Raw genomic sequence first — 20063 nt, 5'->3', positions numbered from 1 at the left:
CCCCCATCACGAAAGACTTAAAGCCCTTCGCTTCTTCCTTTCCCGCCGTACCAACCAGTACCCTTCTACTGACACCCTCCTTCGACTGACTGAACTGGTCCTCACCCTGAACAACTTCTCTTTCCAATCCTCCCACTTCCTCCAAACCAAAGGAGTAGCCATGGGCACCCGCATGGGCCCCAGCTATGCCTGCCTCTTCGTAGGATATGTGGAACAGTCCATCTTCCGCAGCTACACTGGCCCCACCCCCCAACTTTTCCTCCGCTACATCGATGACTGTATCGGCGCTGCCTCGTGCTCCCACGAGGAAGTTGAACAGTTCATCCACTTTACCAACACCTTCCACCCCGACCTCAAATTCACCTGGACCGTCTCAGACTCCTCCCTCCCCTTCCTAGACCTTTCCATTTCTATCTCGGGTGACCAAATCGACACGGGCATCTATTATAAACCGACCGACTCCCACAGCTACCTAGACTACACCTCCTCCCACCCTGCCCCCTGTAAAAACGCCATCCCATATTCCCAATTCCTTCGTCTCCGCCGCATCTGCTCCCAGGAGGACCAGTTCCAAAACCATACAACCCAGATGGCCTCCTTCTTCAAGGACCGCAATTTCCCGCCAGACGTAGTCGACGATGCCCTCCACCGCATCTCTTCCACTTCCCGCTCCTCCGCCCTTGAGCCCCGCCCCTCCAACCGCCACCAGGACAGAACCCCACTGGTCCTCACCTACCACCCCACCAACCTCCATGTACAAGGTATCATCCGCCGTCATTTCCGCCACCTCCGAACGGACCCCACCACCAGTGATATATTTCCCTCCCCTCCCCTATCAGCGTTCCGAAAAGACCACTCCCTCCGTGACTCCCTCGTCAGGTCCACACCCCCCACCAACCCAACTTCCAGTCCCGGCACCTTCCCCTGCAACTGCAAGAAATGCAAAACTTGCGCCCACACCTCCCCCCTTACTTCCCTCCAAGGCCCCAAGGGACCCTTCCATATCCGCCACAAATTCACCTGCACCTCCACACACATCATCTATTGCATCCTCTGCACCCGATGTGGCCTCCTCTATGTTGGGGAGACAGGCTGCCTACTTGCGGAACGTTTCAGAGAACACCTCTGGGACACCCAGACCAACCAACCCAACCACCCCGTAGCCTAACACTTTAACTCCCCCTCCCACTCCACCAAGGACGTGCAGGTCCTTGGACTCCTCCATCGCCAGACCATAGCAACACGACGCCTGGAGGAAGAGCGCCTCATCTTCTGCCTGGGAACCCTCCAACCACAAGGGATGAACTCAGATTTCTCCAGTTTCCTCATTTCCCCTCCCCCCACCTTGTCTCAGTCAAATCCCTCGAACTCAGCACTGCCTTCCTAACCTGCAATCATCTTCCTGACCTCTCCGCCCCCACCCACTCCTGCCTATCACCCTCACCTTGACCTCCCTCCACCTATCGCATTTCCAAAGCCCCTCCCCTAAGTCCCTCCTCCCTACCTTTTATCTTAGCCTGCTGGACACACTTTCCTCATTCCTGAAGAAGGGCTTATGCTCGAAACGTCGATTCTCCTGTTCCTTGGATGCTGCCTGACCTGCTGCGCTTTTCCAGCAACACATTTTCAGTTCGTATCTGAGTTAAATGTAAGCCAGATTTCCTTCCCTAAAGGACATTAATGAAGCTCATTGGTTTTTATAATAATTGATAGTGATTAGTTGCATAGTCATTAGGTTAACTTTTTATTCCCGATTTGAATTCAGATTTTACCATCTACAATGGCAGGATTGAACCCATACCCCAGAATGTTATCTGAGTTTCTGGATTACCAATCCAGTGGTATTACCACTACACTTCCATCTCTGTCTCCCAAATGCCATTTGAAAATCCAAATATGCAACTTCAACTGTTTATCTACCTCAGAAATTACACCCACAAAAAATTAATAAGTATCAATCGATTCTAGCAATTTCCAGGATGATTGATGTCAGGGTAATTGGCCAGTTCCTTGATTTTTTTCATCATCCTTTCCTGAATAGCTGTGTTACCATTTGCTAACTTCCAGTCAGCAGAGATCCTTACAGAATCTGGGGGGTTTTGAAAAGTCATAGCCAACATTACAATCTCCATAGAGACCAATAATTTAATTGGTCTATTGTAAATTACTATTGATTAAACACTATTTTCTTTTTGTAGGCAACATTCAGAGCGGAACATTCCTTCTTTATACTTCACAAATATCACATTCCCATTGTATATTACTCCTTACAATGAACAGTTGACAATTGCTCCCAGTTACTGTATATACTCGAATAATAGTCAAATTTTTTTAAGGTTATGAGGTCGACTGTTACATGGATACTACTTTTGAGGGGCTGAAATTCATGCCTGTCAACATTCATACCATATCATTAGCAGAAGACCAATTGATTTCTAAACAAATAAAAATAAATAATGAATTATGGTAATTCTGAAAACCCAGATTGGAAGGCCAGGAGCGGACTGGAACAACCACCAGACTGGAAAGCTGGTGCGGGACGTGATAGCTGGCACACTGACTCATAAACGTTGATCTGTTATCTGTGAAGAACTAGGGTTGACTTCTACATGAGATATGTGGAAAATTCCAGATTATTTGGCCAAAAGTAGAGGGTCAATTTTGACATGAGATTGACTATTACTCGAGTATATACGGTATTTACTCTATCAAAAAACAAGTCTTCCTAAAATTACATGATCTGTTTCAATTGGTACCTTCCAATGAATTGATAAGTTTGTAAATATTTCTACTATAATCCTGTGATCCCTTTGCTGATTAACATACTGTGTTACAGTTTGAGAATGGTGCAAAAGTATATTGGAACACGGCAATAGGGGCGGCACGGTGGCACAGTGGTTAGCACTGCTGCCTCACAGCGCCAGAGACCCAGGTTCAATTCCCGCCTTAGGCAACTGTCTGTGTAGAGTTTGCACATTCTCCCCGTGTCTGCGTGGGTTTCCTTCGGGTGCTCTGGTTTCCTCCCACAATCACAAAGATGTGCAGGTTAGGTGAATTGGCCATGCTAAATTGTCCGTAGTGTTAGATGAAAGGGTAAATGTAGGGAAATGGGTCTGGGTGGGTTGCTCTTCGGAGGGTCGATGTGGACTTGTTGGGCCGAAGGGCCTGTTTCCACACTGTAAGTAATCTAATCTAATCTAATCTAAATAGAGCATTAAGCTGCTTGGGTTAAACAAAGAAATAGACTGGACTGGAGCATAAACTCAAACATGAGCAGTTGGACTGTTTTTAAATTATTTATTCAATGTAATTCCCTTCATATCAAATGCCATTTTTTGGTCAAAAACCAAATGATTTTCTACTGCCTGAAGTTAACAGTATAATACCTGAAACTCAGTTGTAATTTATGACAAATTATGTCGGTTAAAGAAAAGTTGCAGAGTATTTGGACTGAAATGCAATGGATATAATCTGCTAGCAAGTAAATGCTGCTGACAAATTAACAGAACTCGGATGATAGTTGAGAATTTGAGAATATGAAGCCCCTATTTAAGAAAAAATATCTTTAAATGTCACTTTATATTCCACTGTTGCACATCCTTCTGAATCACACATCATTGTAACTCATCCCAAGAATGAGCATTAAGAAAGTCTCATAGCCAACAGTGATGTCAAGCTTTACTAATTTATAGTGACAGAATTATTGCTTTCATGACCATTTTGGTCATGATTTTTGTCAGCATTCAATATAATTTTGAATTATCCTTTCCTGTAAAACATACAAAAGCTTGGCGTTTTGGGTAAAGTATGAGCATGCATAGAGGTTTGGTTGACTAACAGGAAGCAAAAAATGGGAATAAATTAGTGCTCTTTTGGTTGGCAATTAGTAACTAGTGAGGTGCCTCGGGGATCAATTATTCACAATTTACACATGATTTGGAATTGGGGGCCATGCGTAGTGTGTCAAAGTTTGCAGATGACATTAAGATGAGTGGCAGAGCAAAGTGTGTAGAGGACTGTGAAACTTTGCAGAAGAAAGTTCTCCCTGTATTCCATGACATCTAACCTTGCTAACCAGTCTCCCATGGGGAACCTTGTCGAACACCTCACTGAAGTCCATATAGATCACATCTACTGCTCTGCCCTCATCAATCCTTTTTGTTACTTCTTCAAAAAAACTCAATCAAGTAAGTGAGATATGATTTCCCGCACACAAAGTCATGTTGACTATCTCTAATCAATCCTTGCCTTTCCAAATACATGTACATCCTGTCCCTCAGGATTCCCTCCAACAACTTGCCCACCACAGACGTCAGGCTCACTGGTCTATAGTTCCCTGGCTTATCTTTACCACCTTTCTTAAAGAGTGGCACCACATTAGCCAACCTCTAGTCTTCCGGCACCTCACCTGTGACTATTGAAGACACAAATATTTCAGTAAGAGGCCCAGCAATCACTTCCCTAGCCTCCCATAGAGTTCTAGGGTACACCTGATCAGGTCCTGGGGATTTATCCACCTTTATGCATTTCAAGACATCCAGCACTTTCTTCTCTGTAATATGAACATTTTTCAAGATGTCACCATCTATTTCTCTGCATTCTATATCTTCTATGTCCTTTGCCACAGTAAATACTGATGCAAAATACTCGTTTAATATCTCCCCCATTTTCTGCAGCTCCACACAAAGGCTGCCTTGCTGATCTTTGAGGGGCCCTATTCTCTCCCTAGTTACCCTTTTGTCCTTAATGTATTTGTAAAAACCCTTTGGATTCTCCTTAACTCTATTTGCCAAAGTTATCTCATGTCCCCTTTTTGCCCTCCTGATTTCCCTCTTAAGTATACTCCTACTGCTTTTATATCTTCTAAGGATTCACTCAATCTATCCTGTCTATACCTTACATATGCTTCCTTCTTTTTCTTAACCAAACTCTCAATTTCTTTAGTCATTCAGCTTTCCCTTTACCTACCAGCCTTTCCTTTCACCCTAACAGTAATATACTTTGTTATCTCATCTCTGAAGGCTTCCATTTTCCAGCCATCCCTTTTACCTGCGAAAATCTGCACCCAATCACCTTTGGAAAGTTCTTGCCTAATACTGCCAATTTAGAACTTCAACTTTTAGATGTGGTCTATTCTTTTCCATCATTATTTTAAAACTCATAGAATTATGGTCTCTTGCCCCAAAGTGCTCCCCCACTGACACCTCAGTTACCTGCCCTGCCTTATTTCCCAAGAGTAGGTCAGGTTTTGCTCCTTCTCTAGTAGGTACATCCACATACTGATTCAGAAAATTTTCTTGTACACACTGAACAAATTCCTCTCCATCTAAACCCTTAACACTATGGCAGTCTCAGTCTATGTTTGGAAAGTTAAAATCCCCTACCATAACCACCCTATTATTGTTACAGGTAACCAAGATCTCCTTACAAATTTGTTTCTCAATTTCCCTCTGACTATTACGGGGTTTATAACACAATTCCAATAAGGTTATTATCCCTTTCTTACTTCTCAGTTCCGCCCAAATAACTTCCCTGGATGTATTTCTGGGATTATCCACCCTCAGTACAGCCGTAATGCTATCCCTTTTCAAAGATGCCACTCCCCCTCCTCTCTTGCCTCCCTTTCTATCCTTCCTGTAGCATTTGTATCCTGGAACATTAAGCTGCCAGTCCTGTCCATCCCTGAACCATGTTTCTGTAATTGCTATGATATCCCAGTCCGATGTTCCTAACCATGCCCTGAGTTTACCTGCCTTCCCTGTTAGGCCACTTGCACTGAAATAAATGCAGTTTAATTTGTCAGTCCTACCTTGTTCTCTGCTTTGTCCCTGCCTGCCCTGACTGTTTGACTTGCTTCTGTTCTCAACTGTACCAGTCTCAGATTGATCTCTTTCCACACTATCTCCCTGGGTGCCACCCCCCTCCCTCCCCACCTAACTAGTTTAAATCCTCCCAAGCAGCTCGAGCAAATCACCCTACCTGTATATTATTCCCCTTCCAATTTAGGTGAAATCTGTCCTTCTTGTACAGGTCACCTCTACTCCAAAAGAGATTCTAATCATCCAAAAATATGAATCCTTCTCCCAGCTCCTCAGCCATGCATTCACCTGCTCTATCCTCCTATTCATGCCCTCACTAGCTTGTAGCACCAGGATTAATCCAGATATTGCTACTCTCAAGGACCTCCTTTTTAAATTCCTGCCTAACTCTCTGTAATCTCCCTCAGAACCTCAAACCTTTCTCTTCCTATGTCGTTGGTTCCAATGTGTGCAATGACCTCCTGCTGGCCACTTTCCCCCTTGAGAACATTCTGCACCCTCTCTGAGACATCCTTGATCCTGGCACCAGGGAAGCCACACACCATTCTGATTTTTCGCTGCTGGCCACAAAAACGTCTATCTACACATCAGATTAGCGAGTTCCCTAACCCAATTGATCTCTTGGAACCCAACATACCCCTCATTGCATTAGAGCCAGTCTCATTGCCAGAAACTTGGCTATTCGTGCTACATTCCCCTGAGAATCCATCACCCCTTTCATTTTCCAAAACAACATACTTGTTTGAAATGGGGATAGCCGCAGAAGACTCCTGCACTAACAGCCTACCTCTCTTACCTTTCCTGGAGTTAACCCATCTATGTGACTGTATCTGCAACGTTTCCCCCTTCCTATAACTGGCATCCATCACATTCCCTTGCTCTTGTAATTCCTCATTGCCTCTAACTGTCTCTCCAACTGATCCATTCGATCTGATAGGATTCGCAACCAATGGCATTTATTGCAGATATAATCCTCAGTAACCCGTAAACTCCCCCTAAACTCCCACATCCAACAAGAAGAGCATATCACTCTAATAAAGGCCATTTTTACTCCTTCACAATCTACAGAAAATAGTGCCCCCTTATTCCTCTACAACACACTGCTCCAGGTTAAATTAATAGTTATGGCTTATATTTTAAGTTTAATCAAGAGACATATCTCAATAACACATGCAATCAAGAAAGAACTCACTCTCCTCACTACTGCAGACTTACTGTAAGGCCTTGCTTAAATATTTATTTCTGTTTCTGTGCTGTGACCTCTCCCAAACAAGTTCCTCCAAGATTAGTTGTGAATTTGTTAATTTTCCCAGATGCACTCCGATGTCCAGCCTTACATGAATTCAAACAGCAAAGGCAGTAACTGTGCAGGTACACTTCTGTGTCAGTTTCTTTCTCTCTCTCTCCTGCACTGACCTCACCATGTGCTTCCTTTGTCTGTTCCTTTCCCTTTCAAAACTGCTGTTGCTTTGACTTTTTTTTCCTCCTAAGTTCCAAAACAATGCAACAGCATATAAAACAGTAATTGCTGCTCCTGGAATTCAAGGAAATTACCTCCAGCACCTGAAATATCTCAAAAAAGGAGCAGCTGTTACAGCCAGAAATTTTTCTCGTCCTCCATCTTGGATTACCACTTGAATGGTAAAACGTTGCAGCATGCTGCTGTGCAGAAGGACCTGGGTGTCCTTGTGCATGAATCAAAGAAGGTTGGTCTGTAGGTACAACAGGTAATTAAGAAGGCAAATGGAACTTTGTCCTTCACTGCTAAAGGGATTGATTCTAAAAACAGGGAAGTTATGTTGCAGCTGTATATGGTGATGGTGAGGCCACACTTGAAGTACTGTATGCAGTTTTGGTCTCCTTACTTGAGAAAGGATGTACTGGCACTAGAGGATATGCAGAAGAGGTTCACTATGTTGACTCTGGAGTTGAGGGGGTTGGCTTATGAGGAGAGAATGAGAAGACTAGGATTATATTAATTGGAATTTCGAAGAATCGGGTGGATCTGACGGAAACATGTAAAATTCTAAAGGGAATAGATAAATTAGACGGAGAGAGGATGTTTCCACAGGCGAGTGAAACTAGACAAGAGGGCATAGCCTCAAAAAAAGGAGGAGCAGATTTAGGACTGAATTGAGAAGGAACTTCTTTAGCCAGAGGGTTGTGAATCTATGGAATTCCCTGCCCAGTGAAATAGTTGATGCTACTTCAGTAAATGTTTTTAAAACTAAGATAGATTTTTTTTCAAACAATAAAGGAGTTAAGGGTTACGGTGAGAGGGTGGATAATTGGAGCTGAGTCCATTAAAAGGTCAGCCATGATCTTATTGAATGGTGGAGAAGACCCGAAGGGCCAGGTGGCCTACTCCTGCTCCAGTTCTTACGTTCTTATGTATTCATTGCAGAAAAGAAATATAATAACATAATTCACAGGTTATGTTGTGCAATTTCCACCACCTCCAGCATGACATCATCACCAACACATCTCCTTTTCTCCCTTTGCAGCATTCTGAAAGAACTGTTTCCTTCACAATACATTCATTTATTCATCAGTCATCCTGACAATCCTTTGCCTTCCTGATGCATGTTTCCATGCAAGTGGAGAAGATATAACATTTGACCTTAGTTCTCTTCTCTTCTCACCATCCAAGGATCCAAATATTCTTCCTAAATGAAACAATGATTTATACTTTTGTGTACTCCTCTATATTAGGGAGGCCAAATTCCCCCATTTACTTATTGTACTCTATGTTACTTTCTCCCCTCCCCCACCCCCTCTCATTTATCTCTCCACTCTGCAGGCACCCTGCCTCTATTCTAGATGAAGGGCTTTTGCCCGAAAAGTCGATTTTCCTGCTCTTCAGATGCTGCTTGACCCGCTGTGCTTTTCCAGCACCACTCTAATCTAGACTCTGGTTTCCAGCATCTGCAGTCCTTATTTTTACCTAAATTCAGGCTAAGCCTACTTTGACTCTGAAAGCATCACCCTATATTTTCAGTTGCCTATCATTTTATTTCTCCATTTTACTCCCAATCTGATCTTTCTGATCTTAGATTCTGGCAGTGTTCCAATGCAGCTCAACATAAACCTGAAAAGCAACACCTCATCTTTTGACTGAGCACTTTACAGTCTTCTAGGCTCAACATTGACTTCATCAATTTTCGATCATAACCACTGCTGTCACATTCTTTCATTAGCTAGTTTGTTTCTCTCTCTCTCGTTGCTTTCTTTTTTTTTAACTTTAAAGATTATAGCTATTCAGAATCCTGCCATTCACACCTCCTCTGCTGTTGTTCTATTTGTCTCATTGCCACTCCCTTTGGCCCTGAACCATTGAAACATTGGCCTGATTAACCATGACCAATTCCCTAGACTGGAACTTGATGAGGCCTTCTAATGAGTGTGAAGGTACTCTCTGACTGAAGGTACTCCACTTTGAACCCATTGAGAACTGGTCCACTTTGACTCTCAGATATGATGATTGGCTTAAAGCAGGTGCAGTGTTTTTTTGCTGTGTAATCTTCTGGAACACACTGGAGGTCTGACATTGATGTGGCATGATGTTGTACAGAGACATGCCCATTACCTTGATTGTTCAGTGCTCCAATGACAAGATCTTGCTATGATAAAACATATGCTTGCCATAGAGGGTGGCAACCTGCAAGCCTAGAGTGAGAGAGCACTAAGAAAGCAAGCTAAGAGCCATACAATACACTACACATTAGATGTGTGTCTCTGTGTGCAACATGACTTGACAGAAGCATGTAAGTCATAGTTATCCCTAAGCTCTAAAATCAGATGTGAAGGGGTGTGAGAGCTTGTCCGAAAACAGCCACCAATGATGTATCATAGTTAGTGATTTGCTGATGACGATTTGCGTGAATGAAGCGTCAAGGAGGACAGACAAGGTAGATATGGAGCATACAGGGACATTGTGCTGCATATGCAATTCATAGAATCCCTAAAGTGTGGGAGCAGACTACTTGACCCATTGAGTCCACACCGATCCTCTGAAGAGCATCCCATCCAGAGCCACTGCCATACCCTGTAACCCTGCATTTTCCATGGCTAACCCAGTTAGCCTGCACATCTTTTGGACTGTGGGATGAAACCAGAGCACCCAGAGGAAACACACATAGACACGGAGAGAATGTGCAAACTCCACACAGGCTGCCATCTGAGGGTGGAATCGAGCTCAGGTCCCTGGTGCTGTGAGGCAGAAGTGCTAACCACTGAGCCACCCTACAACTGAATGGCAGGCAAGTTAATCAGACAAGATGCTGCCGCCACATTCCTGCTCTGACTTCCATGTTGGGAATTTACATAATCTAATTTCACAGGGATGAAGAGAAGAAGTGGCATATGAATAAGGTGAGTTGGGTGAATAATAAGATACAAATGTATTGAAATAAGGTGGGCACCACTCAGTAGTGAGATTCTGAAATAACCACTAAAAACCTAAAAGGAAAGTCACAAACTATTTTCTCAATATCAAGACTTATTCAGATTTTTTCATTCTCGCTGCATCTTCCAAACCTTCTCATCATCACCCATGCCACACAGCAAAATGGAAAATTACACTTCTTACGTCACTTGCTCAAAATGTATTGCATTCCTATCATTTTCGAGTTCCTCTAAACTGACATATTGAGTACTTTCAGCATTTTTTGTTTTCTTTTCAGATTTTTAGCATCCACAGTCCTTCGTTTTTATGCATGTAATAGAATTTTAGTTTTTCTTCTATCTTATACCTCAAACTGCTAGTATAGGTAACTTACGTTATTTTCTCATATGCTTTCATTTTTCAATTTAACTATTAATCAGCGGTATCACTGAGTCTTTTATGATGCAGCTAATTTAACTGGAGCTTAGAAACTTCTTACCTTCTTAACTTCTTATCAATCAAATATTATTACGTGCATCATATTTGAGATCATTTCTGTGTGTAAACCTATCTTTGTATCTTCTGCAGTGCAACCTTGTTGATAGACATCTGCATGCTTTGAAGAGGCTGGTGAAACGTTATCAGTTTGGTTTTGTATCCTTTTGCAATTGACAGTTCACTTAATTATCGTTGTATTCATTAAGTCTAGTTTGAAGTATTAAGTATAGTTTGAAGTATTGTGTTACATGAAATAGGGTGTTCACACCATGACCCTGTTTCAGATTATTGGCTATCTGTATCTCAAAGGTATTCCTACCTAATCAACTGCTATCGATTTCAGTATGGAAAGTTTCCAAATGATCCAGGGTTCATAGGAATTTGCAGGAGAGTTCCATATTTCCACTACATTTGATATGAAAAAATGCTCCCTGAATCATTCGTAAATGACCTTGTTGTGATGTGAAAAAAAAAATCCCTTGTTCTGGATTACCCCCCACAAAGAACTAGCTTTCCTAGTTTTAAAGTTAACCAGAACCAGTGAGCTCTGTTGGGTGAATGAGACTTGGTGTGAATTACATTTCAGGCAGCAGAGGTTTGGATGGACTCAACTTTGCAGAGTGTAGAGTGTAACAGGCTGGCAAGGAGTATGTTGAAATAGTCAAGTCTGAAGTTAACAAAGAAAAGGATGAAGATTTCAGCAGAAAATGAGCTGAGGCAGGGTTATGGTTGAGCAATATTATTATGGTGGATATTAGCAAGTTTAGTGATGGATGGATATCTGATCAGAAACTTACTTTGGGGTCACATTTGCTACCAAAATTGTGAGCAGAATGATTTAGCCTTAGACCTTTGCCAGAGAGTGGTCTGAAATTGGTGGCTAAAGATTTTGTGTTGGAGATCCCCAACAATGCTTTAGGTCTTCAAATGTTTCGTTAAAGGATATTCCTGCCCATGCAAAACTGATGTCGAACAAATAGTGTGAAAATCTGGAAACAGTGGAAGGATCAAGACAATGGTGAAGTCAACCTGTATCTGTTTCTAATCATTCATGCAGCATTTATTGTTCATCCCTAATTGCCTGTTGGAAGGTGATGTGAGCTGCCTTCTTGAACCACTGCTCTCTATGTGGTGTAAACACGCTCACAATGCTGTTAGGGAGTAATTTGAAAGATTTTGCCCCCACAGTGGTGAAGAGGTGGCGACAAAGTTTTAAGTCAGGATGGTATGTGGCTAGGAGAAGAATTTACAGATAGTGATGTTCCAAAACAAGTGGTCAGCGTACATGTGGAAACTGACGTAGTGCTTTCAGCTAATATGATTGAAGGACAGCATGTAGATGATAAATAGGAAAGAGTAAGTTATAGATCTTTGGGCTATACAAAGAGGTAACAAGGCAGTACTGAGAAGAAAAGTCATTGCATATGATTTTGTGCCTATGGCTGGGCATGTGTGAATAAAAACTGGTGATAGCAGTTCTATCCAGCTGGACAATAGTGGAGAAATATTAGGGCAGGATAGTATGGGCGGTCATGTCAAAGGCTAGAGGCAGGTTAGGAAGGATGATGAAAGTTGGATAGTTTATCTTTGTCAGTCACATACAATGTGACTATGGTGCTTCTATTTGTAGCAAGGCAGAAACTTATTTGAAGAGGATCATTGAGTTCCAGGAAAGATGTGCATAGATTTGAGAGACCACAAAGTATTTAAGAACTTTGGAGAGGAAAAGGAGGTTGGAAATGTAAAGATAGTTTGCAGGAACAGAGGGTCAATAAGTTTTGCGTTAAGGAGAAGGTTGATAATGTCAGGATGGAAGAGGAGGGTGACTGTTCGAGGAGAGAGACTCATTTACAATATTAACTGTTATGGGAGTCATAGGAAAAGTTGGGTGGTCAGCAACTTAGTGAGAATAGAGTCAAAGGAACAAGATTTGGACTCAAGGACATGGTGACTCAGTGAGGACATGAGGAGACATAGAACATAGAACAATACAGTGCAGAACAGGCCCTTTGGCCCTCAATGTTGCACCGACCTGTGAACTAATCTAAGCCCATCACCCTAACCTATCCCATCATCATTCATGTGCTTATCTAAGGACAGTTTAAACGCCCCTAATGTGGCTGAGTTAACTACATTGGCAGGCAGGGCTCTCTGAGTAAAGAACCTGCCTCTGACATCTCTCTTAAATCCATTACCCCTCAATTTGCAGCTACACCCCCTCGTACAAGCAGATGTCATCATCCTAGGAAAACGATTCTCACTGTCCACCCTATCTAATCCACTGTTCATTTTGTGTGTCTATATTAAATCCCCTCTGAGCCTTCTTCTCACCAATGAGAACAGATCCAGGTCCCTCATCCTTTCCTCAGAAAACCTTCACTACGGACCAGGCAACATCCTGGTGAATCTCCTCTACACCTTTTCCAATGCTTCCATATCCTTCCTGTAATGGGGCGACCAAAACTGCACACAATACTCCAATTGAGGCTGTACTAGCATTTTGTACAGTTGCAGCATGACATCATGGCTCCAGAACTCAATCCCTCTACCAATAAAACCTAACACCCTGTATGACTTCTTAACAGCATTATGAACCTGTGGCAACTTTCAGGGATCTATGTACATGGACACCAGGATCCCTCTGCACATCCACACTACCAAGAATCTTTCCATTGACCCTGTATCCTGTCTTCCTGTTATTCTTCCCAAAGTGAAGCACCTCACATTTATCTGCATGGGACTCCATTTGCCACCACTCAGCCCAATTCTGCAGTTTATCCAAGACCCCCTGCAACCTGCAACATTCTTCCACACTGTCCACTACTCCACTGACTTTAGTATCATCTGCAAACTTACTAACCCATCCACCTGTGCCTCTGCCCAAGTTGTTTACAAAAATGACAACCAGCAATGGTCCCAAAACAGATCCTTGTGGCACACCACTAGTAACCGGACTCCAGACTGAATATTTTCCATCAACCACCACTAGTTGCCTTCTTACAGAAAACCAGTTTCTAATCCAAACTGCTAAATCACCCTCAATCCCATGCCTCTGCATTTTCTCCAATAGTCTAACATGTGGAACCTTATCAAAGGCTTTATTGAAGTCCACCGACACCACATCAACTGTCCTCCCCAATCTATGAGTTATGAAGAGAAATGACAGAATGATCCATGCTCAAGACTAGGCCAGTGGGAACCTTAGTGAATATTTGTCCAATGGATTAGCGATACAGAGGGAAGTAGCAATGACAGCAAATTAGATAGTTACAATCTCAGCAACAAAGAAGTTCAGAACTCTTTGATCTTGAATTTTGGAAGATGAAGTAGAAGAGATCGGAGGAGTGGTTTAAGATGATTGTTTGAATTAGAGAAAAACGTCAGGGATTATCTTCACATTCTGTGAAGATCCTGGAATAATGAACAGATTTAGTAGCCAAGAGCAAGACTCAGTACGACTTTATATGCTCCAGCTAGATTTGTCAGTGAACGGCTAAACCAGTTGTCCACATATCATTATACTTTGAACCTAAGGGGGTGAAATTGAGGACCATTCTCATCGCGTAGCCAGAATGTAGAAAGCGTAATGGTTGTAGCATGGTCTGAAAATTGGAGTGACACCTTCAATTAATTAAGCAGGCTGCTTAGTAGAGAGTTGAAAGTGTATGTGTATCTTTTGTACAGTTTTGTTCATCACAGTAAAAGAAGGAGCTATTGAAAGACCAAGCAACATTGTGAAAAGAGGGAAACTTTCTATTATCAGGAGCTTTTATATAAACTGAGTGTATTCACTGCAAAAGAGATGCTTGAGAGGTGATTTGATTGTTCTCAGGATTCTAAACTGGTTAGGTAATGTAGACCACAACAAGTAATTCCCGTAGATGGGAAACCTGATGGATCCTATGTTCCTAAACTATTATGAAGTTTTGTGCCTTAACTTCCCTTTGTAAACAGCCAATTAAAGACTTGGTTCTAGTCTTTAAAATTCTTAATCTTTGTGCAGAAAAAGTAAAAGATCAGGGTGCCTATATAAAGCCAATATGTGAAATCCTCAAACTGTGTGGGTAAGTAGTTGTCTTTCATTGTTATTTACCATCACTGAAACACTCAAATGGATTTAGTAACTTAGATGTTTTTTTGATGGTAGAGTTAAGGCCTGCTGTTCACAGCATCCTGCTTTGCACATCTTGAGAATTTGAGCTTGAATTTCAGTGCACAATGAAAAGTTTTGAAGGACATACACAACTACAGTCAAATTCTAGAAGTATAGTCAAAGTCTGTGCTCAAAAAATAATCCATAATTTCCACCTCAGTCTTCAAACTAGCGATTGTAAAGACTAAAACATTGCAGAATGTTTCTAGTATGCAAATTTTATGTTAATCTAAGAATTTACCAATAAAATATGGCCAAAGTTTTAAAATAAGGCATTCAACATTATCAATTTAGGTGAATTGAATGTTCTTAAATTTACAAGTATCACGATAATGTGCAAAGGAATGAGTATTTTGGTCCCAACCTGTGTGCTGGAGGCTGACTAGTAGACAAATTAGAGGAATGGATTCACATGGGACTGAATAGGCCCCAGTTGACAGAAAATGGTAAAAACAAAAGTTCAGTTCAACCACTGAAGCAAAACAATAAGTTGGATGAGCTTCACAGGGAATTTGGATGTTTTAAAACTAAAAGGCAGCAGTCATGAAACAGGCCTTTCTAACACAAACATTAAGACTTGAAAAGCCAATACATTCAGCTGGAGAGCAAGATGAAGGAAAAAAATAAAGCTTATAATGTGCAATAAAGGTAATAATGTTAATACTTGTTGAGGAAATTACTTACTGAGAAAACATAGTGACGGAGAGGAGTTTCAACAAAATATTTCCCCATGATACATATAATAGAGTCATAGAGATGTATAGCATGGAAACAGACCCTTCGGTCCAACCCGTCTATGCCGACCAGATATCCCAAACCAATCTAGTCCCACCTGCCAGTACCCAGCCGATATCCCTCCAAACCTTTCCTATTCATATACCCATCCAAATGCCTCTTAAATGTTGCAATTGTACCAGCCTCCACCACTTCCTCTGGCAGCTCAACCCATACACGCACCACCCTCTGTGTGAAAAAGTTGCCCATTAGGTCTGTTTTATATCTTTCCCCTCTCACCCTAAACCTATGCCCTCTAGTTCTGGACTCCCCGACCCCAGGGAAAAGACTTTGTCTATTTATCCTGTCCATGCGCCTCATAATTTTGTTAACCTCTATAAGGTCACCCCTCAGCCTCCAACACTCCAGGGAAATCAACCCCAGCCTGTTCAGCCTCTCCCAATAGCTCAAATCCTCCAACCCTGGCAACATCCTTGTAAATCTTTTCTGAACCCTTTCAAGTATAATACATATGGATAGAGCTATTGAAATAATATGGAAATTTAGAATGGAACCTATTGAGCCCAATGGTAATCCTTTGACTAACCATTAATCTTTGCCATAAGTTTTTATAATTCAGTGTGTTGCAATCCAGAATTTATCCCATTCCTAGAATCCTTCTTTTTCACTGGAATGTATTTTCAATGTGAGCCATGACCTTTGTTTTTTAAATGTCTGCCATTGTTCCTTAACTGATTTTGCTGCTAAACTCCTTTCTCACTAGTCCATTCCACTCAGCTCTGTCTTTGTTCCTTTGTACTTACCATTATTTAAATTTTGTATAGTTGTTTCTGACCAAAATATCTCACTCTCAAACTGAATGCGAAATTCCACCAGATCCAAAGTAGCCAGATCTCTGGTTGGATTATGTAAGACAATTTCAAGTCAGAGGCCGGGAATTCCACAATGAGTAATTTACCTCTTGACTCACAAAGATTGCCCATCATCTACAAGGCCTAATTCAGGAGTGTGTTAGAATATTAAAAACAAAAATGCTGTGAATCACAACAGATCTGCAGTGCCCATTGAGAAAGAGCAGTCTAACATTTCAAATCTAGAGCGGCTCTGATGAAGAGTTATTTAAACTCAAAACCTTAGCTTACTGTCTCTCCATGGATGCTGCCTGGCTCACTGTGATTTACACCATTTTTTATGTTCAGTACAGATTTTCAGCATCTGTAGTAATTTGCTCCTACAGTGTGTTGGAATACTGTTCATTTAACTGGGTAAAGGCTGCTCCACAACACTGTAGAAGCTAAACATCATCGAAGACAAAGCAGCCCACTTAATCAGCAGTTTAAACATTCACTTCTTCCACTGTGGCACTGCTGCCAAAATTTCTTCAACAGCATCTTACAAACCCGTAAACTTTATATTCTAGAACTCCAGCTGCAAATTCCCTTCCTGGTCACACCATTCAGACATGAATCTATACATCTCTACAACTTTTACTGTCAGTGGTTCAAATTCCTGGAATACATTTCCTCGCATAACAATGTTTACATCTTTGCCCACATGGACTGCAGCAATTCAAAATTGACAGCTCACTACCACCCTCTCAAGGCCACTTAGGAATGAGCAACAAATTCTGGCCTTGCCAGCATGATCACCTTTCAAAGAACACATAAAACATAAACAAAGGAATGGATATCTTTAAATGCATAAGCTTGTTGAAGGTTTTATAGTGTAAAAATTATTTAATAAAATATATTAGTGATGTTTATACAACCTGAATTTTATATTTAAAAATAAAATGATCTGGCATTACTTCTGTTTTCATCAGCTTACCCTTTCTAAAGGAGAAATCATCTGATGAGTCCACTTTTGCCCAAGTTGTGTCGGAGTCTATTTCGCAAATGGGTATGTCAGCACCGTTTTGTTTGCTCAAAAAATGCTAAACATTTTGACGGTCTTACTGCTGAAAAATCTACATTGTAATGCTAATGTAAATGCCAATTCTTGTTTTATGTATCGCACTATGTGTTACCTATCTGAATAAATAACAACACGAATAGCATCAACAACAAATCACTTTTATATTGATTTCTCTACTAACTTTTTTTTTAATCAGGCAGCCTTCTCAAGCAAAGCAACGGCCCGTTAATATTGCTATTTTGTAATTCATAAGAAAATGCATATAAGTTACATCTGAGCATTGATGGATTTGATTCTCCACTATCCCTCCATTTGGGGAATTTCCTTGCTTCCCTTTATAAGTAGTATTAGAAATGTGATCATAGACAAATTGAACTTTTTACCTTAGGTTTTAATGTGGAATTCATGGGATGGATTTTCATTTTTACTCATTAGAGTGTGCAGAATAGAATGTCTGACGGAAAGGTTTGGACACCCCTTTCAAAGTGTGCTGGAATTTCAATCCATTTAGTTCAGAGAAAAAAGTTAGACAAGTTCTTTTATTAATTAAATATAGTACAGAAGTAGGCCATTTATCTCAACAGTTCCATGCTGATTTTATGCTCAAACATACCTCTGCTAGCTTTCTTCATCACACCCCATTCACAATTCTCCATATGGTTACATAGCTTCCCTAAATGCTTCTGTGCCAAACACCCCAAATAATCCCCGTGGCGGTAAGTTTGCATTCTGCTATACTTGTGTGACATTCTGCACTAAAATAGTATTTATGTATTCTTCTCCATATTTATGTATTGAATGTTTAATATCCAAATAGTTAAGGAATAAATCTACACCAGTATATTTAAGAAGTCATGTTTAGGGCTGAAGGGAATGAAACTGTTGATAACGAACTCCATTTTGGAGGAAACAGATTACATTCATAGGCTAATGCCTGTAATGCTAATATTGACTTTATTTGCTGTGGTAGATTAACAAGTTTAATAACATTAACAGTTTTGGACTACTTGCCTATCCATCCACAGTTTTCCCTTAGTACATTTTTAATAACCTGAAAAGTGCCTATTAATTATAAATAGTCCAGATGCTGAAAAATATGGAAACTAAACAATAATTTGAGATCAAAATTAAGCTTTCAAGTAAGGAAAATAAACTTTTGTAACACAGTAATTCTCACTAACTTTTTGACAGGTTACTTACTGAGGGTATGCAATGCAGAGGTCCGATTACAAATCTGTGACTCCATCATGAGACTGTATTCAAAAGACTCGCCCAGACAGGAAATTGAAGGTATTTGGTATAATGTATCCATTAAACTTTTTCCAAAGGTTTGTTTACAGTGTCAATATTACTTAGTTTTACTATAATCTTGATTGAATGCAAGTAAGTTATTTTCAAGAAGACTTGTTTTACTATTCAGACATATTTTTAATTAACACTTTTTTTTTTCAGAATATTATCCAACAAGTAAAAGCTACAATATGCAAATGATTGAAGAGAGTGGTGTGGTAGAAACCCTGGTCATGGGGCTTACCCTGGTTGAAAACCAACCAAAGGTCAAGTTACAGATAATCCAGACCTTGCAGTGTCTTTCACGTTCATCTGGTAAGTACCTATTGAACTGTTTCAAGTATACTTCAATTTATATTAGCTTATTCCGATTTCTGTTACCATTTTTTAAGGAAGATGTTTGTTATGTTATCCACTATGCAAAATATCTACAGTATTTAAAATAAAATCAGTTTTGAAATATATCAGACAATAATTATTTTTATTGTAGCAATTTTCATTCACAATACCATTAATCATAGATGTTGCATTGATGTATTATGTAAGAATATTGGGACTCTGATACTGTGCAGAAATTGTTGTTCTCCCCTTTTCCTATACATCATGGGCTATTGTAAATCTTCCAATGCTGTTGAGATAATCTGGATAAACATACGGCAAGTATTATCTGTGCCTTAGGGTTGAGAAAATGTAGGCATTTCTTTCCCCCACGCCTGTGGTGCTGCTGCCTCTAAAGTTAATGTTTCACCTTCAGCAAGAGAGAGGAAAATATCCTTGGTAAATATGGTACAATATGTTTGGCTGATGTGCCTGTCATAATTGAGTAGTGGACAGATGCTGAAATATGAATGTGAGGTTTTCACCAACGTTACCAAATCTGTATGCTGTTGAGATGAAGCTATGAAGGTTACACCACTTGTGGGTGTCATTGTATATTTCTGGATGCTGCATCTGGGTCCTCAGGGCTCAACTGTTAGCATTGAACATGACAGTTACCTCTACCTAACCTACTCTTAGTGTCCACCTGGAAGGTCTCCTAGTCTCCTGCTCACCTCCTGGTCTAAGGCTCTCATCCTGTTTTGAGAAACTTGGAGCACATTCGCAGATCTCTTGTGCCACTTCCACTCATCTTTCTGCACAGTTATCTCTGACTGTTCCAAAATCTGCTACATCTAGAGTACCTTGTTTTTAAGAGGTGTTTCAATGAGATTGGGATAACTAAGTTGTGTTAAACTAACATAACTTTGGGGCTCATTTGACACATGCATTA

The 20063-nt window shown here is 40.8% G+C and overlaps 1 protein-coding gene across 2 annotated transcripts in view; it reads left to right on the top strand.

The window, feature by feature from the left end:
- Positions 1-20063, top strand: part of cfap69 (cilia and flagella associated protein 69) — a 117060-nt gene that overhangs the window by 14405 nt on the left and 82592 nt on the right. For both annotated transcript variants that reach the window (XM_043690357.2, XM_087986845.1), the window contains exons 3-7: positions 10792-10857; positions 14656-14765; positions 17412-17488; positions 18695-18793; positions 18956-19108. In XM_043690357.2, coding sequence (XP_043546292.2) covers positions 10792-10857; positions 14656-14765; positions 17412-17488; positions 18695-18793; positions 18956-19108 — 505 coding nt within the window. The remainder of the gene's footprint in view (positions 1-10791; positions 10858-14655; positions 14766-17411; positions 17489-18694; positions 18794-18955; positions 19109-20063) is intronic.

The sequence above is a fragment of the Chiloscyllium plagiosum genome, unplaced genomic scaffold (assembly GCF_037043375.1).
Source record: "Chiloscyllium plagiosum isolate Xiang-an unplaced genomic scaffold, Cpla_swu_hap1 HiC_scaffold_5, whole genome shotgun sequence".
In the NCBI taxonomy this organism is placed as follows: Eukaryota; Metazoa; Chordata; class Chondrichthyes; order Orectolobiformes; family Hemiscylliidae; genus Chiloscyllium; species Chiloscyllium plagiosum.
Note: the sequence above shows the minus strand (reverse complement) of the source record. Positions and strands in the feature narration are given on the sequence as shown.